The following is a 26,163-nucleotide window of genomic DNA, read 5'->3' on the forward strand; positions in this document are numbered from 1 at the left end:
CGCTAGCCATCGGGTGCCCATCCTCCTGTGCAGCTTCCTAGTCCAGTTTGTGATCTCAGCCCTTTCCCCTTTGACTCACTTGCCCATTCTCTCCCATCCTGCCACTTCTATTTCTGAATGGCTGGGATAGGCAATTAGTTTAAAACCCAGTCTAAACAGTAGTTACGAAAAGGGCCAGTGCCTGGCACCTTGTTGGTACTTGAAATATGTTTCTTGAATGGAAAAATTGCCTCAATGAAAGTTACTTTACTGTTTGTTTCTGTGGGGAATTTTATAAAGCTGTTACACAGTTATTTTCCCTGTAGAAAGGAAGACATAAAAATATAAGTATTGGCCGGGCGCAGTGGCTCATGTCTGTAATCCCAGCACTCTGGGAGGCCGAGGCAGGCGGATCATGAGGTCAGGTGATCGAGACCATCCTGGCTAACATGGTGAAACCCTGTAGCTACTAAAATTACAAAAAAATTAGCCGGGCATGGTCGCGGGCACCTGTAGTCCCAGCTACTCGGGAGGCTGAGGCAGGAGAATGGCGTGAACCCGGGAGGCGGAGCTTGCAGTGAGCCGAGATGGCGCCACTGCACTCCAGCTGGGCAACAGAGCCAGACTCCGTCTCAAAAAAATAAATAAAAAAAGTAAATATTAAATATGAGTGGTATGTTATTGGCTGATTTCTCTTGATTGGGTGGTCTAGAAATAGCAGGGAATGGACCTGTTCATGGCATATATTGTCTAATATGGCACATTGGGAACTTCCCAGTTGGATGTCATGAGGGAACACCTAATTCCCCTGGATTCTGTGACTATTGTGTGTACATAGGACCTTGGGAGATAAAACTTGGGAGATAAGATCTTGGTTTGAAATAGAGGGCTGCAAATTCTAATTTGCCAGGGTGCCCACAAATTAAGAGTAAAGGATTATATCACTTCTAAAAGGACAGATTTACAAATGTGCTTTCTTTGGAACCAGAAAGGATAAATCTGGGAATAAATGGTGCCTGGATACTAATAAAAAAGTAATACACCCAGAGGATTGAAGAGAACTTCCCCAATGATGAATTGTGTTTGAAATTGTGGTAATCAAATGTGAAGCAAAGACTCATTTCCCCCAGTGCTGTATTGGGCAACAGGGTGGTGCGGAGTGCCCTCTTCAGGACTACAATTCCAGCAGAGGGGCCAAAACCCAAAAATCTGCACTTGCCTCAGTCTCATTATTTCAAGGCCCATGGTTTGCAAGAGCTAACTCACTTGGTGAAATGGGGGCAACAGGAATGTTCTCCCTTTCTCTTGAGAGGAAGAACAACAATCTTGGGTTCGTGTGGGAGGAGAAGCTCCACAGAAGAGGTATTGCTGGGTCTGAGCCTTAAAGGTAGCTGAGAAGCCCTCAGCTGAGTGGGAAGGACCTTGTGTCATGCAGAGCTCTGCCAGGAGTCAGGAATGCCTATTCACGCAGCAGTGATGATTTGCCAGTATACTCTGGGGGAGCAAGGGCCAAATTATCAGTACAACATGTCTGCAGCACTTTCTCAGACCCTTGAGGTTTCTGCAAGCTCCATTAGAAAGCTATTAGTTCACCTGCCAAAGATAAAGACTCATATAAGAGGACCATATAGGAAAGATGTGCCAAAAATTGGTTTATCTTTTTTTTTTTTTAAAGACCATGTATATTTTTATTGGCATCTTTAAAAATGTTGAGGTATACTGAGTATGAGCTATATATGGAAATGTTATCTGTACATCTTTAGTTTTATTATTTGGAAGTAAAGCACATGGAAATGGGGCCCTTTTACATGTTTTATTTTGCATCTAAAATTTAAAGTCATTCATGGAGTGAATGGTTATTGAATACCAAACTCCATGTTAGGCATTGGGTGGCAGAAAAGGGGGTGATTGCTAAGGACTAGGGCCTGGGCCCTGGAGTACATGTCCTGAGAGAAGACTGAGAAGTGTGTTTGGGAAAGTTTCCCATCATATTTGGAGATAAACCTGAACTCCTTTGTGTGGTCCCGAAGGGCCCATTAGATCTGAGGCTGCCTGCCCATCCAACCTACACCTTCCAGCCTTGTCTCCTAGCCCTCTCCCCCTTGCTATGTATGTTTTAGCCACTCTCCTTCTTTCTTTCTTTTTTAAAAATAGGATGTAATATATAATTCCTAAGTTAAAATAATCATGAAAGTAATCATAAAATGATTAAAGTTAATTATAATCATGAAGTGACAAATTAAAAATATGAAATGACAAATTTCTAGAAAAATGTACATCGCAAAATTGACAGGTGTGTATAAATCTCAAATAGTCACCACAGAAAATATTGTAAAACTTACATATTTTCTCCTTCAAGGGCTTAAGGGACAATTCTCTTGCCAGTGGATTCCTTCAGACTCTTTATGAATAGATCATTTTTGTGGTAACAAATATGTTTTTTTAACTTTTATTTTAAGTTCGGGTGCGTGTGCAGGTTTGTTACATAGGTAGATTGCATGTTACAGGGTTTGGTGCACAGACGATTTCATCACCCAGGTAATAAGCATGGTACCCAATCGATAGTTTTTTGATCCTCACCCTTCTCCCACCCTCCATCCGGAAAGAGGCCCCAGTGTCTCTTCCCTTCTTTGTGTCCATGTGTACCCAAGGTTTAGCTCCCACTTATGAAGTGAGAACATGCAGTATTTGGTTTTCTGTTTCTGTGTCAGTTCACCTAGGATAATGACCGCAGCCTCCATCCGTATTGCTACAAAGGACATGATCTCCTTCTTTTTTGTGGCTGCACAGTATTTCATGATGTGTATGTGCCATATTTTCTTTATCCAGTCTACTGTTGATGGGTATTTAGGTTGATTTGCTATCGTGAATAGTGCTGTGATGAACATAAGCATGCATTTGTCTTTATGGTAGAATGATTTATATTCCTTTGGGTATATACCCAATAATGGGATTGCTGGGTTGAATAGTTGTTCTGTTTTAAGTTCTTCGAGAAATTGCCAAATTGCTTTCCACAATAACTGACCTAACTTATGTTCCCACCAGCATTGTATGAGTGTTCTCTTTTCTCCACAACCTCACCAGCATGTGTGTGGTTTTTTTTTTTTCCATTTTTAATAGCCATCCTGACTGATGTGAAATGGTATCTCATTGTGGTTTTGATTTGCATTTCTCTAATGGTTAGTGATGTTGAGCATTTTTTCATATGCTTGTTGGTGCATGTATGTCTTCTTTTCAAAAGTGTCTGTTCGTGTCCTTTGGCCACTTTTTAATAGGGTCATTTGTCTTTCACTTATAAAGTTGAAGTTCATTATAGATTCTGTATATTAGACCTTTGTCAGATACATGGTTTGCAAATACTTTCTCCCATTCTGTAAGCTATCTGTTTACTCTGTTGATAGTTTCCTTTGCTGTGCAGAAGCTCTTTAGTTTAATTAAGTCCCATTTGTCAATTTTTGTTTTCATCGTGATTGCTTTTGGCGTCCATGAAACCTTTGCCAGGGCCTATGTCCAGGATGGTATTTCTTAGGTTATATTCCAGATGGTTGTAGGTGTGCAGCTTTATTTCTGTTCCGCTGGTCTCTCTGTCTGTTTTTTGTACCAGTACCATACTGTTTTAGTTACTATGGCCTTCTAGAGTAGTTCGAAGTCAAGTAATGATGCCATTAGCTTTGTTCTTTTTGTATAGGATTGCTTTGGCTATTCAGAGTCTTTTCTTATTCCATATGGATTTTAAAATAGCTTTTTCTAATTCTTTGAAGAATGTCATTGGTAGTTTGGAATAGCATTGAATCTGTAAATTGCTTTGGGCAGTATGGCTTTTTTTTTTTTTTTTTTTTGAGATGGAGTCTCTCACCCAGGCTGGAGTGCAGTGGTGTGATCTCGGCTCACTGCAACCTCCACCTCCCAGGTTCAAGTGATTCTCCTACCTCAGCTCCCGAGTAGCTGGGACTACAGGCTCATGGCACCATGCCTAGCTAATTTTTTGTATTTTTAGTAGAGTCGGAGTTTCACTGTGTTAGCCAGGAAGGTCTCGATCGCCTGACCTTGTGATCTACCTGCCTCGGCCTCTCAAAGTGCTGGGATTACAGGCGTGAGCCACCGCGCCCGGCCTCATTTTAACAATATAGTTTCTTTCTATTCATGAACGTGGAATGTTTTTCCGTTTGTTTGTGTCATCTCTAATTTCTTTCAGCAATGTTTTATAATTCTCATTGTAGAAATCTTTCACCTTCCTGGTTAGCTGTATTCCTAGGTATTTTATTCTTTTTGTGACTGTTGTGAATGAGATCGTGTTCTTGGTTTGGCCCTCAGCTTGGGTGTTGTCGATGTATAGAAATGCCACTGATTTGTGATTTTGTAGCCTAAGACTTTGCTGAAGTTATTTATCAGATCTGGGAGCTCCTGGGCTTTCTCGCTTTCTATGAAAAAGCCAAACCCATTCCCAATACTTCATATACTTGCTAGGAGCCCTTTTCCTCCAAATCTTTGCATAGATTCCTTCTTCTCATCAATGAAGTATCTGCTCAAATAGCCCGTCCTAAATAGCCTGTCTAAAATGTTACCCTTTTTGTCACTCTGTAATCTCTTTCCTAGATAATTTCCTTCATAGTACAGCATTATATCTGAAATTTTCTTATTTTTACCCATTATTTTCTGTCTCTTGTGCTAGAAAGTAGGCTTCATGAAGATATGGATATTGTGTGTTCACCACAGCATTTGAAGTAGCTGACACAGTGCCTGGCCTGTTTAGTAGGGGGTCAAGAAACATTTGTTTAATGGATAAAAGAGGAAAATGGGCATTCAGACAGTAACACTTCAGCAGGGTGTTTGCTGGAATGGTAGCAAATCAGGAACATGAAAGCTAAGTTTACTAAGGGAAGCAGGTAGGGTGTTAGAGAAGTCTCCCCACAGAGGAAATAAAAACCTAGAGAATGAGTTGCAGTTTGGCAGATGGGAGGATGGGGATGGAGAACTGCAGAAACAGTGTATGTGAGGAAGACCTACTGGGAGCACGGAGACCAGTATTTTTCAGAGGAAACCCTTACCAGCTAGATGTGTGAGGATGGCTCATGTGTGGCGGAGGGAGCTGAAACTGGACAGGTCAACAGGAATCATTGCTATGAAGGGTTTTCTATGCCTAAAAAGGGGTTTAGATTTTGCTAAACCCCTTTTTTGAAGAATTCTGGCCTTTTCACAACCAGGACACCAGAAGGAATAGTCCGAATGTTCTGTCTTTACTTTCTCACTTCCTTTGACTCTTCAGCCTATTGTAATTGGACTTGCACCCAAATCACTCCATTAAAACTGTGTTAGTTAAGGGGCATTCCAGTTGCTAAATGCTTTTCAGCCATCATGTCACACAGTGAAAGGGCAACAGCTTTGGCCCTGCTGACTCCTTTCTTTCCTGAACTGGTCTCTTCCTTGGTTTCTCTGGTTGTACTTCTCTCTTCTGGTTGTACTTCTACTTTTCAGTAGAAGCCTTTTCAGGCGTTTCTTTAGCATTGCCCATCTTTAAGTCTTTAAAGTCCAGAGTTTCATTCTTGGTGGTCTCCTATTATTCTATATTCTCACCCTGGGAAAACTCACATATGTTCTTGCCTTCCACCCCAGTGACTTCCAAATCTTGTTATTTACTTCGTATTTTTTTTTAAGTTCCAGATCTATATATTTACTGTCTACTAAAAAGCTGCCTTCATTAGGATAGCCCATAGACATCTGACTCAATATGTCTAAAAAGTGAATCCCAACCTAATACTGCTTGTAAATTTCCTGTCTTGGTGAATACATTATCAGCTACCTAGTTGCCGAAACCAGAAACCTGTGGGTCCTTTTAGATCTTTTTTTTTTTTTTTTATCCCTTATGTGCCACAGATAATCAACTGCGAATTATTTTAGTTCTACCTTACAGTTTCTCAAATATGTCTCCTTTCCCTTATGTTGTTGGAGTACTTCAGAAAGTCATCATCTGTCTCATCTGGATTATTGTTTCCCTGCCTCTAACACTGCTTCCCCTTCCATCTAATTCCGTTCAGCAAATCTGATTGTGTCATCATGCCGACCCCCTCTCTCACTGATTGGTGTAAGGCAAGAACTCAAGCTTGAGTTGTCGTTAAATCCTTTACTACCCATGTCCCAGGTGTCCCAGGTCTAGCTCTCTAGCTCCCATTCTACTTCTATACTTCTGATAATGACTGCTCCTTTTTCTGAACTCCTAAACTGAATGCTTGTACCACCCCAGATACTTACTTATACTACATGCTTTCTGCTGTTCTTTAACTGTTTATGTGTATGTATTTTATGGACCAAATGAGGGGACCTTCTCCAGGGCTTGGACCATTTCCTCCAGAAAGGGTAAGACAGTATTTTTGTGGACATAGTGTGCAGTCAATAAATATTTATTGGATTACATTCACTAATAAGTCTTTCTCCCCTTATATATTATTTATTAATAATGTCAGTTTCTCTTTAAAATTGTCTCTGAGTTTTACATTTAACTGCATGAAGGCTTCACATTTTTTTAGTAACTTTGTGTCACTGGTTTGCTAATTAATAGGACTTAACTTTTCATTTTCACCTAGCAAATCTGTTTCTTCATAGGTGAGGAATTCTTGCAATGTGCATGGTGGTAATAACAGCTATTTTTGGAAATATCAGCAGGAGTGTGCTAAATACTGTCAAATACTCTTAGATTCTTCTATGATTAGAATGGCTTATAAGTATCACAGCTTTAATTGGATTGAAGATAGCTTAATTTGATTCTTAGCTTTTCAAATGCAGCCTTTCAAGAAAAAGGATTTTTTGGTCAGTTTAAGATATTAGGAATTGATGTGTCTTATTGCCTTAGAACATGAAGGATTCTTTTGTTAACTGACACAGGCATTGACATGTAGAGAAGAACTCCTGACTCTTCTTCTGTCTCTCCTTCCACTGGTATGGAAGATACCTGTCCAAGAAGAAAAGGCAACAGGTATGCTTTTTCCCCTTATCATATCACTTGTGTTATCAAAATCTCATAGAAAAGTTACTTCTGCCTGAATGTTTGATTCTGATTCAGATTCAGAACAGTGTATGTTATAGTGATTTATTATATACTAAATATGAAAAATTATTTAGGCAAACACATTTTTCTTTCAATAATACAAAAACCATGGTGCTTCCTGAGGGAAGTACTTGAATGTACTGATAATTAGAAAATGTATGAAGAAGCAGAACACTTATCAGAAGGAGTGAATCTAGGTGTGTAGCATACATCAGAAAAATGGATAGTGAAAAGTTGGAAGTGAAAAATCTGAATAAAGCAATTAAAGTTTCTTTGCTTATTTTAAAGACTGCTTTCTATTACCAGTATTCTTTAAGTGACTTTTGCAGTATTTGTTTTAGCTTAGTTTTTCTAGTGTTGCCTCTAAAGGATAATTTTTATTTTATTTTATTTTTAGACAGAGTCTCACTCTGTCACCCAGGTTGGAGTGCAGTGGAGTGATCTCGGCTTACTGCAACCTCAGCCTCCCGAGTTCAAGCGATACTTGTGCCTCGGCCTCCTGAGTAGATGGGATTACAGGAGTGCACAACCATGCCAGACTAATTTTCGCCTTTTAGTACAGATGGGGTTTCACCATGTTGGCCAGGCTGGTCTCAAACTCCTGACCTCAAGTAGTCTGCCCACCACAGCCTCCCAAAGTGCTGGGATTACAGGCATGAGCCACTGTGCCCAGCCTAAAGGATAAATTTAATATAATATTTTGTTTCAAGCTTGGGTAGAATTATTACACATAAGGTCAATAGATATTTTTAATTTATGATTTTGAAGACTTCATATGTCTATAAAGTACATGAAACTTTAAATGTTTCATTGGTGAGATTAATAGTTTTCCTCTTGACCCTTTCTTGTGACATGTGACTTGTGAGATGTTTGAAGATCTCTCAGGTTAAAAAAAAAATCTATTCTATTTTAATTCCTGTATTTTTAGTGAATTTCATGGAGGTTTTTTAAAGGAAGTATCTAAGGTCTTGTAATACTGTTTTTCTGCTTATTTATTGATTCACTAACTCTCTGCTTTTATTTTTTTCTGAGTTTGCAGAATTCACACATTGTTAATCACTTAAGAAATCTGATTAATGCTCTTTGGGGGAAGTTGTCTTCATTGTCTGCATCTTTTACTTGGGTGGAATTTGTCAGACTCCTTTTAATTTCTCCTCTTCCCATCTGGTTTGCTTTCCCTGTCTTAGTAAAGCACAGATTTTTTATTTACGGATTTTAATTTACTCACTCTAAATTACAAATACTTTTTTATATAGCTCTTATTACATACTGCAAAGAGAAAGACTGATTTAATTATCTTTTTAGTTAAAAGGAGAATTCATTCATTTCCCCTAAGAAATAGTTACTGAGTGTTGACCATATGCCAGGCCCTATCTAGGCACTGGGGATGAAATAACGATGTCTATACCTGGTGCCTAGTTTCTCAAATGCTGAAACATTTAAGAAATAATTTGAATAAAGAATTCTTTAAACCTCAGTTTTGGAGAACATTTGGCATATAGTGTATGATTTTGAAATAATTTTAGGAAAATCTTAAAGTAGTTAAGTTCTATCAGGTCTATGAATACTATTTTTGAGAATATAATACATCCTTATATCTTAATTAGGGGACTATGGGAGGAGATTTGTAAACAGTATGAACAACAGCACTAAATACCAGATAATCTACAGTATCTCTTATGTTGAAGTTAGAATATAATATATAGTTTTAAATCAGATTTACTTTCTTAACTTTGTTCTCTTTTGTTTGTTGTTGCTGTTTTGAGATAGAGTCTCACTCTGTCACCTGGGCTGGAGAGCAGTGGCACGATCTCATCTCACTGCAACCTCCGCCTCTCAGGTTCAAGTGATTCTCCTGCCTCAGCCTCCCAAGTAGCTGGGATTACAGGCAGATGCCACCACATCTGGCTAATTTTTATATTTTAGCTAGAGACAGGGTTTCACCACGTTGGCCAGGCTCGTCTCAAACTCTTGACCTCAAGTGATCCACCTGCCTCAGCCTCCCAAAGTGCTGGGATTACAGGCATGAGCCACCTCACCCAGCCTCTCTTTTGCTGTTTCAAAAATCAGTTTGTATCCTTTGAAGTAATGTCAGCTAGTGTTTAGAGTAAGGATAGGTGTGCCTCTGTTTTGTTGTTTTAAAAATCAATTTGTATCCTTTGAACTAATGTCAGCTAGTGTTTAGAGTAAGGACAAGTGTGAGCGGAAGTAACCCAGAGATATGACATAAATGAAGGAAATCAGCCCTGCTGCAAAATACATTGAGGATAAACTCCTTTAGTGGGTGATAAATAAGAGGGCTGTCACCTTAAAATTGAATTTTAAAACATATTGAGGTATTCTAAGTCTTCTTTCTTCATTCTGTTAGATTTTAATCTACCGCTCTCAGCTGATATAATCCTGACCAAAGAAAAGAACTCAAGCTCACAAAGATCCACTCAGGAAAAATTACATTTAGAAGGAAGTGCCCTGTCTAGTCAGGTTTCTGCAAAAGTAAATGTTTTTCGAAAAAGCAGACGACAGCGTAAAATTACCCATCGCTATTCTATAAGAGATGCAAGAAAGACACAGCTGTCCACCTCAGATTCAGAAGCCAATTCAGATGAAAAAGGCATAACAATGAATAAGCATAGAAGGCCCCATCTGCTGCAGCATTTTGTAACATCGTTTCCTAAAGAAGACCACCCTAAAGCTAAACTTGACCACTTAACAACCAAAGAAGAACAGACTCCTCCAGATACTATGGCTTTGGAAAATTCCAGAGAGATTATTCCAAGACAGGAGTCAAACACTGACATTTTAAGTGAGCCAGCTGCCTTGTCTGTTATCAGTAACATGAACAATTCTCCGTTTGACTTATGTCATGTTTTGTTATCTTTATTAGAAAAAGTTTGTAAGTTTGACATTACCTTGAATCATAATTCTCCTTTAGCAGCCAGTGTAGTGCCCACACTAACTGAATTCCTAGCAGGCTTTGGGGACTGCTGTAGTCTGAGTGACAACTTGGAGAGTCGAGTAGTTTCTGCAGGTTGGACTGAAGAACCAGTGGCTTTGATTCAAAGGATGCTCTTTCGAACAGTGTTGCATCTTCTGTCAGTAGATGTTAGTACTGCAGAGATGATGCCAGAAAATCTTAGGAAAAATTTAACTGAATTGCTTAGAGCAGCTTTAAAAATTAGAACATGCCTAGAAAAGCAGCCTGACCCTTTTGCACCAAGACAAAAGAAAACACTGCAGGAGGTTCAGGAAGATTTTGTGTTTTCAAAGTATCGTCATAGAGCCCTTCTTTTACCTGAGCTTTTGGAAGGAGTTCTTCGGATTCTGATCTGTTGTCTTCAGAGTGCAGCTTCAAATCCCTTCTACTTCAGTCAAGCTGTGGATTTGGTTCAAGAATTCATTCAGCATCATGGATTTAATTTATTTGAAACAGCAGTTCTTCAAATGGAATGGCTGGTTTTAAGAGATGGAGTTCCTCCTGAGGCCTCAGAGCATTTGAAAGCCCTAATAAATAGTGTGATGAAAATAATGAGCACTGTCAAAAAGGTGAAATCAGAGCAGCTTCATCATTCGATGTGTACAAGAAAAAGGCACAGACGATGTGAATATTCTCATTTTATGCATCATCACCGAGATCTCTCAGGTCTTCTGGTTTCAGCTTTTAAAAACCAGGTTTCCAAAAACCCATTTGAAGAGACTGCAGATGGAGATGTTTATTATCCTGAGCGGTGCTGTTGCATTGCGGTGTGTGCCCATCAGTGCTTGCGCTTACTACAGCAGGCTTCCTTGAGCAGCACTTGTGTCCAGATCCTCTCGGGTGTTCATAACATTGGAATATGCTGTTGTATGGATCCCAAATCTGTAATCATTCCTTTGCTCCATGCTTTTAAGTTGCCAGCACTGAAAAATTTTCAGCAGCATATATTGAATATCCTTAACAAACTTATTTTGGATCAGTTAGGAGGAGCAGAGATATCACCAAAAATTAAAAAAGCAGCTTGTAATATTTGCACTGTTGACTCTGACCAACTAGCCCAATTAGAAGAGACACTGCAGGGAAACTTACGTGATGCTGAACCCTCCTCAAGTTCATCCACTCCTTCTTATAGATTTCAAGGGATCCTGCCTAGCAGTGGATCTGAAGATTTGTTGTGGAAATGGGATGCTTTAAAGGCTTATCAGAACTTTGTTTTTGAAGAAGACAGATTACATAGTATACAGATTGCAAATCACATTTGCAGTTTAATCCAGAAAGGCAATATAGTTGTTCAGTGGAAGCTATATAATTACATATTTAATCCTGTGCTCCAAAGAGGAGTTGAATTAGCACATCATTGTCAACACCTAAGCATTACTTCAGCTCAGAGTCATGTATGTAGTCGTCGTAACCAGTGCTTGCCTCAGGACGTGCTTCAGATTTATGTAAAAACTCTGCCTATCCTGCTTAAATCCAGGTTTGTATGTGTTTGGGTGGCAGGGGCGGGTGGGGTGTGCATGTCTAGATCTTTTTCATTGGATGCTTTCAAGTGAGTGATGAAATGTATGCATTTAAACTTCTGACACTGATATCTCCAGGGCCTTGGCAGTAGTGTGGTCATATTTACTGTTTATTCTTTCCTAGGATTTAATTTCAATTTGCCAACAAAAAATGTTCTCCTTCCACATCAGATTTGTTTTAACCATTTGTTTATGTATGTATGTATTTTTACTGAGCTGTTTACAGAGAAGAGGATAGAGCCATTGATTTTAATTTCTCAACAAAAAGAAAAGTTTTAGATATACTTCTGAGAAAAACGTAGATGAAACACAGATATCCAAGAGCAGGGCAAGTTTAATTACTTTATATTTCTTTGATACAATATTATTGGCCATTGAAAATGTTTACAAAGATCATATTGGAATATGAGAAAATGATTATACTATCTTATGGGTAAAATATAAACAATTAAAATAGTATTAGGCCGGGCACGGTGGCTCAAACCTGTAATCCCAGCACTTTGGGAGGCCGAGACGGACGGATCACGAGGTCAGGAGATCGAGACCATCCTAGCTAACCCGGTGAAACCCTGTCTCTACTGAAAAATACAAAAAACTAGCCGGGCGTGGTGGCGGGTGCCTGTAGTCCCAGCTACTCGGGAGGCTGAGGCAAGAGAATGATGTAAACCCGGGAGGCAGAGCTTGCAGTGAGCTGAGATCTGGCCACTGCACTCCAGCCTGGGTGACAGAATAAGACTCCGTCTCAAAAAAAAAAAAAAAAATAGTGTTCACTTATTTACAACTTATGTAAAATATGTAGTATATGTAAAATACATAAAATGATTATTGAGGCAGTGGTATTAATGGGATTGTTAATTTTAAAATATTAAATTTACATTTGTAACCTCTGCAATATATGCAGAAAAATTAGAAAATATAGATAAGCAAAAATATGAAAATTAAAATTACTTTTAATCATATCAGTGAGTTTTCCAGACTTTGTGATTGCCAAATCTGGTGCATTTAAAAATAATTTTATAAATAAAGCTTGCTTCTGATAGGTAGACTGACCTTTCAAATTAATGCATATACCATTTTAGAAACTTATACAAGTATATCCTATCATTAATATCTTCATGTGTGGCATTTTTTGGTCCATCTTAGTACAACTACTTTAAAACTATTATTGACATTAAATCATTGCCTTACAGTCATTTAAAAATTTTTCTGACGTTTCGGCATCATTTAAATAGAACTGACTGATTAGAAAGTTTTGTAACTCTTTGGCATATTTGTGGACAACCTGGATCTTTGTGATGGAAGGGCTGAGAATCACCTAGCTGGCTTATGTTAAAGTTATTAGTAGGATTCCAATGATCTAGACACAAGTCTCACCTGAGACAGAGCTGAAAACCTTTTTATAGTATTTGTACTATTGACTCTGTGCAACTAGCCCTGTTAGAAGGGAAATTCATGTGATGCCGAACCTTCTGAAGATTTTCAGCTCTGTAGTGTGATTCTTTCTCTTCATAAGGCATAGATTTAAAATAAACAAAAATTCCCAAATGAACCATCAGGCAGAAAAACTAATGAACAAACACATGCTTACCTGCCCTCAGAGTGTCTATCGCGAGTGTGGTGGTGGCTGTCATGTTCAGAATTTATATAGAATTTGCCATTTGGAGAAAAATATTATTCCCTGAATTGCTTCATTTAATGTGGGACAGGTAATCTTTTGTTTCTAGACACTGCTGGAGCCATATATACAAATGTTTGAAGAAGGATATCAGAGTAATTAGAAAGTAACTTGAGGTCCTGATTATATCTAACTAAGAACTTTAGCCCGATAATTGATGGATAAAATTAGGTAGTGGTTAGTGTATCCCACATGCAATACCAGTATATTAAATACTATATGTACTTATTTATAAATGATGTTTCTTTATTTAAAACTTTTTACATGCTTTTTTCTTTCGCAGGGTAATAAGAGATTTGTTTTTGAGTTGTAATGGAGTAAATCAAATAATCGAATTAAATTACTTAAATGGTATTCGAAGTCATTCTCTAAAAGCATTTGAAACTCTGATAATCAGCCTAGAGGAGCAACAGAAAGATGCCTCAGTTCCAGGTATTGATGGGATAGACAATGAACAGAAGGAGTTGTCCTCTGTACATGTAGGTACTTCTTTTCATCATCAGCAAGCTTATTCAGATTCTCCTCAGAGTCTCAGCAGATTTTATGCTGGCCTCAAAGAAGCTTATCCAAAGAGGCGGAAGACTGTTAACCAGGATGTTCATATCAACACAATAAACCTATTCCTCTGTGTGGCATTTTTATGCATAAGTAAAGAAGCAGAGTCTGATAGGGAGTTGGCCAATGACTCAGAAGATACTTCTGGCTATGACAGCACAGCCAGCGAGCCTTTAAGTCATATGCTGCCATGTTTATCTCTCGAGAGCCTTGCCTTGCCTTCTCCTGAACATATGCACCAAGCAGCAGACATTTGGTCTATGTGTCGTTGGATCTACATGTTGAGTTCAGTCTTCCAGAAACAGTTTTATAGGTTTGGTGGTTTCCAAGTATGCCATAAGTTAATATTTATGATAATACAGAAACTGTTCAGAAGTCACAAAGAGGAGCAAGGAGAAAAGGAGGGAGATACAACTGTAAATGAAAACCAGGATTTAAACAGAATTTCTCAACCTGAGATAACTATGAAGGAAGATTTATTATCTTTGACTATAAAAAGTGACCCCATACCATCAGAACTAGGTAGTCTAAAAAAGAGTGCTGACAGTTTAGGTAAATTAGAGTTACAGCATATTTCTTCCATGAATGTGGAACAAATTTCAGCTAGTGAAGCTGCTCCCGAGGAAGCAAAGATATTTACAAGTCAAGAAAGTGAGACCTCACTTCAGAGTATACGACTTTTGGAAGCCCTTCTGGCCATTTGTCTTCATGGTGCCAGAACTAGTCAACAGAAGATGGAATTGGAGTTACCTAATCAGGTAATACCGTGTCCTTAGTTCAGCTGTTATGTAATATGTATACATAAATAGATATATTATGTAATATATATTATTATATATAATGTAATATATATTAGGTTTTATATATATTACGTTTTATATATATATACACACACATACACAGACATACACACACACACATTTTTTAAGTGTCAGATGAATAATAATGGATATTGTGTTTCAAAGTTGAAAGATCTAAATCTTTGTGTGATTTAGATCTTTGGCTGCCCTGCCCAGATCTCCTTTACCAAACTGATCACCCATTCACCATCTGCACATCAGCACCCGTCTTCCAGGAATCGCCCTTGGCCGATGGGACATGCCTCACAGGGAGTTGCCCGGGAAGGATGCTCATAGCTAATGCTGATAGATGTGGCTCTAAGAAGTGGTGGCAATCACTGTGGGGCACTTCAGGCTCCAGAGCTTCCCAGGAAATGAGGCTGGGACTAGACTTCTCCTAAAACCACATCTTTGTCCAGATTCTTCCCCTAACCTTTTCTGCTTTCTCTCACATTCTTACAAGTTTTCTTCTGAGATCATTTCTCGACTAAAAAGGAATCCAGGGACTGGGAATATGGCAGACCTCTTCTGTCCTCACTAACTTACCCCTAACTGTTCAGCCAGCCAACAGGCTCTTCCTACTTGAGTTCCAGCCTCCATGTTGCCTTATCTCTAAAGAATCCTGATGCTTCCACACTGAATTTCCACAATTGAAATTCACACGCTTTAACACAGCACACAAAACTCTTCAGTCTTGCTTTGACTTCTTTGCTTAGCTTCATTTCTTGTCATTCTTTACCATGCTGCAATGAAAACCAAATAAGATGAACTAAGTATTTTATCAATAAAAATGTTATTAATTTTAACAGGATGTTTGTATAGAGCTAGATATTTATATAGTCATTTTACTTTCATATCAACTGCAAGTAAATGGATTAGCTTTATAGTTAGGTAAATATTTATTTTTTCATCATTTAGTTTTTTAAATAGTTATTAATATTCTTAGTCTCTTTTATTTTACCTTAGAACTTGTCTGTGGAAAATATATTATTTGAAATGAGGGACCATCTTTCCCAGTCAAAGGTGATTGAAACACAACTAGCAAAGCCTTTATTTGATGCCCTGCTTCGAGTTGCCCTTGGGAATTATTCAGCAGATTTTGAACATAGTGATGCTGTGACTGAGAAGGTATGAATAACGACATATAGTTGTGTTCTTTGGGTATGACCAGCAGAGGCGGAAGTTGGGATGAGACTAGGATGCTGATGAATGTCATTGAGCATATGGACTAGGACTTGGTCAGATGAGTTCAGTGGATCTTATTACCACGTGATGGATATATGATGGGATGAACAGTATTTTGTCATTGCCCTGTCTTATACATAACAGGAGAGCAGTATGATATGCTTTTCCTTATCTAATCTGGAAATTTACTGAGAATTACTTCCAGTTAAGACAGAAATATATTACTTGATTTGGTATATTTTACATATACCTGATAGTTTATTAAATGCTAATTCAGGGATGGTGATGATTTACCTATCCTATCTGGTTCTTTGGTGGTACAGCTAATATTTCCAGAACTCTCTACTCACATTAATTTTAAATCGTTCAACATAAAAATGACTAGTATTTACATAGAAAATAACAATCACAATGTTTTAGTTGTTTAATGTTATTTCCTAAAGCAACTATTTTAATTTTCTTTCCTAAAATTATATGGTGCATAATTAGCTCATTTCCTTCTCATTTTATGTTTATTTTACCTTTAGTTGCCTTCTGTCCTTTATTTTTTATGTAACTTCTCTTTTAATTCCTTGATCTAGCCATGTATATGATGTTTTATAAGGTTTTGAAATAACATTGTATGTTACTATTTGGCATAACTTAAAAACATGCTGAAGTAGCTATTAATGTTCATCATATTACTGAATTAATTGATTAACTGTAAAATGTTAAAATACCTACTTTATTCTACCTTTTATTGTTGTTACAATGATGAAGTATTCTGAGCTTCTTTAGGTGAAAATGTTTTCTGAAATGAAGGTATTAGTGACATTTTTATAAGAAAAGGAAAATTTCTGTCTTACACAGGAAGTTAATACTGGAACTCTTGATTTCTGAGATGCTTGTTATGTAGACAGTTGCATTCCGAGATATTTTAATTAATCCCTTTGAAAAAAATGTCTTGTCTGCTCTAGTACCTAATATATGAGGCATTTATAAAAATCCTTATGAAAAAATCTTTTTATTAACAAATGTGCACAAATAATATATATTAGTATTAAATTGTATGAAGTAAAATTTCACCACATTGTGGTTTTTAGTCATTTCCTTATTGTGTAACTAGAATGAAATTTCTTACATATATTTATTAATAAATAATAAATAAATGACCTGTAACTTACTTTGTTAGAAACCCCCTTTTTTGAGGTATTAAGTTGTCTGAAAGCATCTGGGAAATTTTGCTGAGTGAATTTCATAATTTATAATAATTCATATTGCTAAGTTTTTTTCTTTAAGAAAATATTGAAACTGTCCTTAACATGACTTTTGAATAATAAGTATTCTATAACTAAAAACAAGCAAATATTACAACTTTTACCTTTGAATTACACTGATTTATAGAGTCGTCAATCTGCAGAAGAATTGTCATCCCAGCCTGGTGATTTTTCAGAAGAAGCTGAGGATTCTCAGTGTTGTAGTTTTAAGCTTTTAGTTGAAGAAGAAGGTTATGAAGCAGATAGTGAAAGCAATCCTGAAGATGGCAAAACCCAAGATGATGGTAAAGTATCATTGAAGTGCTTATGATTAGATCTGCAAGCCATATCATTGAATAGCAAAATAGTTCATAATAATACCACTTTAGAATTTTGTATTGCCTTACAGTTTAACAAATGTGTTGCATTATCATTTTATTGATCTTCCCAACAGTCTGGCATTCATATATGCAACAATGTGATATAGTTTGTTATCACAAACATCGTCTGAGTGCCTAAGAACATGGAGTGAAGGACAGCTTCCCCAATTTCATGTATATTCTAGTGTGAAAGACAATAAATACTAGAAATAGATAATAAAATAGAAATAGATAACCTGGGTGATGTTGTAATCATAACTGGGTGGTGAAATTTATAAATTTCTTAACTATATCAACGTTTTATTAAGAGCACAGCAGTCTTAAAAGATCTTATAAGTCAATTTTTCCAAAATGCAATATTCAATAAGACAGGATTGTTTCTCAGTTATGAAGTTGGCAAAATTGATAATTCATCCAACCAATAGCCAAGCCTGCTATTTTCACAAAGATTTGGGTAGGCAAATTGAACTGCTCTGTGATTTAGGTATTTGGGGGGTCAGAAAGTTTGAATAGGTTTTTTTTTTTTTTTAAAGTTGTGTCCATGGGATGTGTTAAATCTATATCATATGTCTATAAAAATTCTTGTTTATTTGTAAAATTTGTGGTTCTACTGAAGATGAAAATTGCTTTTAAGGCAACTCATTAATCTTCAGAATACCCATATCATTGTCATAAGTTGTGTTGTAGGAAAAGATTGGAAAAGGTTTTGTAAGCATCCTCTGAACAGTACTTTTGCCACTAGATCTTCCAAATGATTAATAAAGTTTGAAATATTTAGTGTTTAGGGAATAAAAATAATCTTTTGTTTTTCTCTTTTCAGGGGTAGACTTAAAGTCTGAAACAGAAGGTTTCAGTGCATCAAGAAGTCCAAATGACTTACTCGAAAACCTCACTCAAGGGGAAATAATATATCCTGAGATTTGTATGCTGGAATTAAATTTGCTTTCTGCTAGTAAAGCCAAACTTGATGTGCTTGCCCATGTATTTGAGAGTTTTTTGAGAATTATTAGGCAGAAAGAAAAGAATATTTTTCTGCTCATGCAACAGGTAAAAGATTCATTTAGTTAAATGTGATCAATATTTATCAGACTCATCACCCAATAACATCTCCTTAATGTATAACCCAACTTTTCTGAAAATTATTCGAGATGATTACTTATCTTTTCTGGTACCTCAGGTGTGTTTTTACCTAGAAGTGGTATTCCAAAATCTTCTAATTCCATAGTTTTTTAAAAGTAGCATAAAAAATTAATGTCCTTTGCTAGCCAGTAGTAAATTCTCATCTATTTCTGAGAATGGGTAATATTTTTTAAAATGCATTTAATTTGAATATATGCTCACTGTTTTGAAAAATCAGAAAATTTAAAAACAGTATAAAAAGAAAATGAAAATTAGTATAATCCTACACATAGTAGTCTTTTTAGTCATTTTAAAATACATATATACACATATAGTAGATACCCTATCATATAATTTATTATGACATTACAGTTGTTTCATGCTTCTGTGAGGTAAGTAATTTAATTTTGTATTTTTTTTTGTAATCTTCAGGGAACTGTGAAAAATCTTTTAGGAGGGTTCTTGGGTATTTTAACACAGGCCGATTCTGATTTTCAAGGTAAGTTGAAACTGTTTTTAACAATAGCTCTGAAATTATTTTTTGTGAAAAGTTGATAATAATGGCTTCAGGCCGGGTGTGGTGGCTCATGTCTGTGATCTTAGCACTTTGGGAGGCTGAGGTGGTAGGCGGATCACTTGAGCCTGGGAGTTCAAGACCAGCCTGGGCAATACAAAGAGACCCCATCTATAAAAATCAGCCAGGTGTGGTGGCGCATGCCTGTGGTCCTAGCTACTCGGGAGGCTGAAGTGGGAGGATCACTTAAGCCCAGGAGGCCAAGGCTGCAGTGAGCCATGATCGTGCCACTGCACTCCAGTCTGGGTGACAGAGCAAGACCCTGTCTCAAAAAAAAAAAAGTCTTCTATTGGCATAGTGCTCTGTGATTTCAAAAAAGCGTCTTTATATGCATTATCCCATTTGTTCCTCAGATCCACACAATGAAATAGACAGAGTGCAAGTATGTTTATAGAGAGGAAAATCTAGATTGCAAGGGGTTGACTTGTTCAGGGTCATATACATAGAAGTGGCATTGTGGGGACTGTAAACCCAGTCTAACGCTATGTTGTTGCCATATCTGATATTGATTACTCTGTACTTGGTACTTCCTCAGACATTTGAGGAAGTCATAATGAATGTATAATATGATTGCTAATCACAATAAATCTACATTTTAATTGGAGAACTTAAGGCTAGCCTACACGAGACGTTAATTTTGGTTTGTGTGATGTTTTCTCATGATTAAATTCAGGTTATACATTTTTGGCAGGAGTACTCAGAAGTGATACTGGGTCCTTCTGAGTGCATCAAATCAAAAGGATTTATGATATATGGATCTTAATACTGGTGATGTTAACTTTGATCATGTGGTTAAGGAGTTGTTTGCCGTTTCTCTATTATAAAGTTACTATTATCCCTTTATAATTAATAAGTATCTTGTGGGAAGATAACTTGAGACTATGTAAATGTACTTTTTCTCATTCTTTTATCCACTAATTTTAGTATTATGAAAAAATATGAAAGTATGATGATTCTTGAGTGAGACAGTTAATTCTGTGGTATCTGCCAAATAGTGATTTTCTATTTCCATCATTCCTTCTGCATTTATTCACTGAGATTGTACTTTAAGGAAAAGCTTTCTTTCCTTACTTATTTAGTATATGGGTGTATTTTTATTTATTACGCTAGGCACTTAGTGAACCCTTGTGTTCTGAATATGTGTTTCCATTTTAACTCTGAGAAATTATGTTCCATTATTTAATAACAGCTTTATTGGGATATAATTCCCATACCATAACTTTCACCTATTTAAAGTGTAGAGTTCAGTGTTTTGTAGTAGGCAGTTTATTTACAGAGCTGTGCAACCATCACCACAATTAATTTTAGAACATTTTCATCACCTCCAAAAGAAACCCTGTACCCTTTAGCAGTCATTGCCCATTGCCTCTTAACCGTCCTCTACACGGATTCTTCTGCAATTACTCATCTACTTTCTCTTCTGGATGTTTTTCCATATACATGGAATATGTGGTCTTTTGTGACTGGTTTCTTTCACATAGCATGATGCTTTCAACCTTCATTCATGTGGTAGCATGTTTCAGCACTTTAGCTCTCTAATCATGTTTTAAATTTCTTACTTTGTATGGATTCCTTTTTTTCAGGTTTTTTTGGTTTTTGTTTTTTTCTTGTAGACAGAGTTTTGCTCTTGTCGCCCAGGCTGGAGTGCAGTGGTGCGATCTCAGTTCACTGCAACCTCCACCTCCCAGGTTAAGCAATTCTCCTTCAGTTTTTATTAATAGACTTTATGTTTTAGAACACCTTTAGATTTACAGAGAAATTGAACAGCTATTATAGAGTTCCCTCATTACACCCTTCCCTGCCAGTTTCCCTTATTATTAACATCTAACTTTTTGTGATGTATGTATTATAATTAATGAACTTATATTGATATGTTATTATTGACTAAAGTCCATAATTCAGATTTCTTAAATTTTTACATAATGTCCTTTTTCTGTTCAAGGATTTTATCCAGGATAATACTACATAATAGTTAGTTGTCATGTCTTCTTAGGTACCTCTTGACTGTAACAGTTTCTCAGACTTTCCTTGTTTTTGTTGGCCTTGACAGTTTTGAGGGACACTGGTCAGGTATTTTGAAGAATGTCCCTGTATTAGAATTTGTTTGACATTTTTCTCATTGTGCTATCTTGTGATTTTGATTTGTATTTCCCTAATGATTAGTGATGTTGAACCTCTTTTCATGTACTTATTGGCCATTTGTATATCTTGTTTGAAGAAATGTCTATTCAAGCCCTCTGCTTATGTTTGAATTGGGTTGTTTCTTTTTTTGTTGTTGAGGTTTAAGAGTTCTTTATATATTCTGGATATTGATTCCTTATCAGATATGTGATATGTTAATATTTTCTTCTATTCTGTGGGTTGTCTTTTTACTCTGTTGATAGTATCCTTTGATGCACAAAAGTTTTTCATTTTGAAGTCCAGTTTATCTATTTTTTTATTTAGTTGGCTGTACCTTTGGTGTCATATCTAAGAAATCATTGACATATCCAATATTATGGAGTGTTCCCCGTAAGTTTTATTCTGAGAGATATATAGTTTTACATTTAGGTCCTGAATTCATTTTGAGTTAAATTTTGTATATGGTGTTAGGTAAGGAGCCAATTTTATTATTATTTTTTTTGCATGTGAATATCCAATTTTCTTAGCACCATTTGTTGAAGAGGCTGTCCCTCCCCCATTGAATGAAAGTTTTGGCACCTTGGTCAAAAGTCATGATTACACTAGGGGTATGGACTTTTGAGAGGAAGATCATAGAAGCAAAGTGCCATTGCCATTAAATCATATCAAGGGTACATATTGTCAACATGATTTATAATTGCTGATGTTGACCCTGATCACTTGCATTAAGTAGTGTTTGTCAGGTCTCTCCACTATAAAGTTACTTTTCCCCTTCTCTGCTTCTTTTCTTTTTTGGCTGAAATAACATTCCACTGTGTGGGTATACTGCATTTGATTTTTCCATTCTTCAGTTGATGGACATTTGGGTTGTCCTACTTTTTTGCTGCTATGAATAATGCTGCTATGAACACTCACGTACAGTTTTCTTGTGTGAACATATGTTTTCATTTCTCTTGAGTCATTTCTTTTGGGTCATATGGTAACTCTGTGTTTAATCATTTGAGAAATTGACAGACGATTGCCCAAAATGGCTATACCATTTTACATTCTTACCATCAGTGTATAAGGGTTCTAATTTCTTCACATTCTTGCCAACATTTGTTATTATATGCCTTTTTAATTATATCTCTCCTAGTGGATATGAAGTGGTATCTTGCTGTGGTTTTGATTTGTATTTCCCTGAAGGCTAATGTATTAAGTATATCTTTGTGTGTGCCTTAGTCCCTTTTGTGCTACTATAACGGAATACCACAGACTGAGTGATTTATAATGAACAGAAATTTATTTTCTCATAGTTCTAGAGACTGAAAGTCCAAGATCAAAGTGCCAGCATCTTGCAAGGGCCTTCTTGCTGCATCCTCACATGGCAAAAGGCAGAAAGGAAAAGAGGCAAAAGGGGGCTGAACTCTCCCTTTCATAAGGGCATGAATCCCACCCATGAGGGCAGACTCCTCATGACCCAGTCACCTCCCAAATATCCCATCTCTTAACACTACCACAATGGAAACCAAATTTCAACTTGAGTTTTGGAGGGGACAGATATTTACACCATAGCAGTGTGCTTATTAGCTATTTGCATATTTTCTTTGGGTTTCTTCAGAGAAATGTCTATCCAAATCCTTCAGCCATTTTTATACTGGTGATTTGTGTTTTGATTATTGAATAGTAAGAGTTTTTTTATATATTCTAGATGGAAGGTCCTCATCAGATATGTGGTTTGCAAATATTTTCTCCCATTATTTGTGCTGTCTCTTCACTTTCTTGATGGTTTACTTTGATAGCACGTTTTAAAAGATTTTTATGAAGTCCTATTTGTCTATTTTGACTTTCATTGCCTTGCTTTTAGTGTCATATCTTAGATCTAATACAGGATCATGAAGCGTTATTATTTTAAAAAATAATTTTCTCCTCTCCATATTCCCTTCTCTTTTTTTTCTTGTATTCTAATTGTAATCTTGAGCCTTCCCAATTGATCTTGCAGAGATAAGATTATCTTTCCTGTCATATTGACTATGTCACTGTTTTTATGCTACATCTTGAGACATTTTTTCAATCCCAACCTTTTATTTAATTTTTCATTTTGGTAATTTTAATATTTAAGAACTCTTTTTTGCTTGACTGTTTTCTGGTTATTTCTTTTTCATATAAGGATATAATATCTCCTTGTATATATTTAATTATAGTAACAAACATCTTAAAGTTTCTTCTGTCCCCAAATTATCTCATTTTCCTCTGGGGTCAGTTTTGTCTGTTTCTTGTTTTTTTAAGTATTGTTTTTACTGCTTTAGGTTGCTAATTCTCTAATTTTTTATGAACCTTTTAAGCCTATTTATATTTAGTAAAACTGTTGGAGATTTCCTCTAATACTGTGAAAGTGAATTTATTTTCTATTTTGGCCTCTTTCCTGAGTGGGTAGTATGTTGAAGAGCTCTGTGTGAATGTGCCGTTGGATGATTAGGGGCTTCACAAACACTGTAATGAAGAGAGCTTTACTTTGGGGGACCATTAGGGATACTATTACCCTGCATGGCAGTTTGCATACCTTAGAAAAATGCATCTTTCACATATAGGGCTTGGCTGGCTTATAGTGTCTTTGTGCTGAGAAAAAAGGCATCCCTTTCTTGATCCAGGCATCACAGCCCAAAACTAGGATACATGGCTTGGCATACAGCATTCATGCTTTATTTTAGTCTCTGCTTTTCCCTCTGGTTAGGCAGTTTGTTCAGTCTGCAGACTGGACAGTTATACTCGGTAGCCGTGATGCTAAAAGCCTATATACACCTGAGCTTTTGCCTGGTAATCCACTTCGTTTCTTTAGAGAAGAGTTATCAGGTTTGGGACCTAAAAGTGAATACTGAACTATCTGTGCTCTGTACTGAGAAACAGGAGAGAGGTGGATATTCACAGAGAGACCTTTCATTAATCCCTGTATTGTCAGCCGCACTCTCACTTTCTCTCCAGACCTTAGATGGACAGCTCGGTTTCCTACTGCTCTGAACCTCTTTTTAATTCAAAGAAATTCTAGGTTGCAGCTTTGTCTTTTATCCATCTGCTTTTCCATCTTCAAGAAATATTTTAAAATCTTTCACTAGATGTGCCCCAATGCCCACTGCCCCCACATATTTTTGCTGTTATGGGTTTCTTCCTTCTTATAATTCTGTACTTTAATGCTGTGAGTTTTCAGTAGTACACAGAAGCAAGTGTATATATCCATTCCCCCATTTTTAACTGGAGTCTGTTACTTTTGAACTGGAAAAAAAAAAACAAAAAACTAAGCACACACACTTTGATCATATTTTTTTCCTACTTAAAAACCTTTAATGGATTCATGTTACGTACAAGACAAAGTCCATGCTATTTTATGGTCTCATTGCAAGTAGTCTGTCCAGATGTATGTACTATTTTGCTACTGTGTCAGCTCATTGCTTCTGCAAAATATGTTGCTTAAATACAGCTTCTATTCTCTAACCTCCAGGTCTTCCAAAACTACCAATCTTTAAAACTTATCTCAGGTTTTAAATCAAGATTATTTCTTTCAGGTCAAAGTGGAGATAATATTTATTTTGTAGGGTTTTTTTGTTTTTGGTGAGGATCAGCTGAAATAAAGCATGTAAAAATACTTTGAACACTATAATTTGCTCTACAAATATTAGTTATTATTTTGCTCTAAAGAATTCTGTGAATTTGTGTATCACCATTTATGTTTTGTGCTAAACCTATGATGGAATAAAGAAAATGTTCAAACTAAATAGTTGGTGATATTTAAGTATTTAAATCATCTTTAATATTTCCACTACTTGTCATCTAATTTTGTACTTAAAAAGTGATAGATATAATTTAAACATTTTCAAGATTAGAAGTTAGCAGACTATTTTATTATATAGAAGTATTAGCTTAACAAATATTATGTTGATTTATGCTTCTTTAAAGAATGCCCTTAGTTTATTTGTAGCTAATTAATCTTTAAGAAAAGTGAGCTCATGCCAGCCGGGCACGGTGGCTCACGCCTGTAATCCCAGCACTTTGGGAGGCTGAGGCGGGTGGATCACCTGAGGTCAGGAGTTTGAGACCAGCGTGGCCAACATGGCAAAACCCCGTCTCTACTAAAAATACAAAAATCAGCTGGGCATGGTAACATATGCCTGTAGTCCCAGCTCCTCGAGAGGCTGAGGCAGGAGAATCACTTGTACCTGGGAGGTGGAGGTTGCAGTGAGCTGAGATCATGCCATTGCACTCCAGCCTGGGTGACAGAATGAGACTCTGTCTAAAAAAATAATAATATTAAAAAGAAAAGTTTTTGTTGTTTTTGACGGTTGGTTGGTTGATTTACATTTAGTTATATGGCTATTTCTTCAGCAAATTTTGTGATTGCTATACTAGATTTTTTATAATTCATTCAAAAAGTGACAATAGTATTTTAGCTCTTTTGGTGAAATTGCTCATTTGTTCCTCTAATTGTGTACTAGCCTTAATTTTTTTCCTCTTTCTTTAATTTAGCATGCCAGAAAGTATTGGTGGATCTTTTGGTATCTTTGATGAGTTCAAGAACATGTTCAGAAGAGCTAACCCTTCTTTTGAGAATATTTCTGGAGAAATCTCCTTGCACAGTAAATATGCTATAATCTTTACATTTTTCATTGATAAATTCTTTCACTTATAATTTTCAATAGAATGTATTTTTAATTATTTAGAAATGTTACTAAGCTCTTTTGATGTGACAATTGGTATAGTCAATTTCTTATTATGTGTGAAATGCTCAATTATTTGCATATATTTTAACCATTTCACTTCAATTTTGATTAACCAGACATATCACTGAGATTATCTTTTCTTTACCCACCCCATGTCCAATTTTTGTGCTTCAGAAAAGCTGAATAATTTTAATTACTAAAGAGAGCTTAATTGTGAATAGTTATAACCATCTTAGGGATTATCCTTCTCAAAAGGTTATTATCCACTATACTC

At 36.5% G+C, this 26,163-nt stretch overlaps 1 protein-coding gene across 1 annotated transcript in view; it reads left to right on the forward strand.

Annotated features, from left to right (window-relative positions):
* The window catches only part of LYST (lysosomal trafficking regulator), a gene marked incomplete at its 3' end in the record, with an annotated part of 108,436 nt that extends 82,631 nt beyond the window's left edge, over positions 1 to 25,805 (forward strand). The window contains exons 4-11 of the mRNA XM_011976388.1: positions 6,859 to 6,949; positions 9,390 to 11,472; positions 13,474 to 14,503; positions 15,551 to 15,712; positions 17,153 to 17,309; positions 18,205 to 18,431; positions 18,936 to 19,002; positions 25,696 to 25,805. Coding sequence (XP_011831778.1) covers positions 6,859 to 6,949; positions 9,390 to 11,472; positions 13,474 to 14,503; positions 15,551 to 15,712; positions 17,153 to 17,309; positions 18,205 to 18,431; positions 18,936 to 19,002; positions 25,696 to 25,805 — 3,927 coding nt within the window. The remainder of the gene's footprint in view (positions 1 to 6,858; positions 6,950 to 9,389; positions 11,473 to 13,473; positions 14,504 to 15,550; positions 15,713 to 17,152; positions 17,310 to 18,204; positions 18,432 to 18,935; positions 19,003 to 25,695) is intronic.
* Positions 25,806 to 26,163: the final 358 nt, after the last annotated feature.

This window comes from Mandrillus leucophaeus, unplaced genomic scaffold (assembly GCF_000951045.1).
Source record: "Mandrillus leucophaeus isolate KB7577 unplaced genomic scaffold, Mleu.le_1.0 Scaffold165, whole genome shotgun sequence".
Lineage (NCBI taxonomy): Eukaryota > Metazoa > Chordata > Mammalia > Primates > Cercopithecidae > Mandrillus > Mandrillus leucophaeus.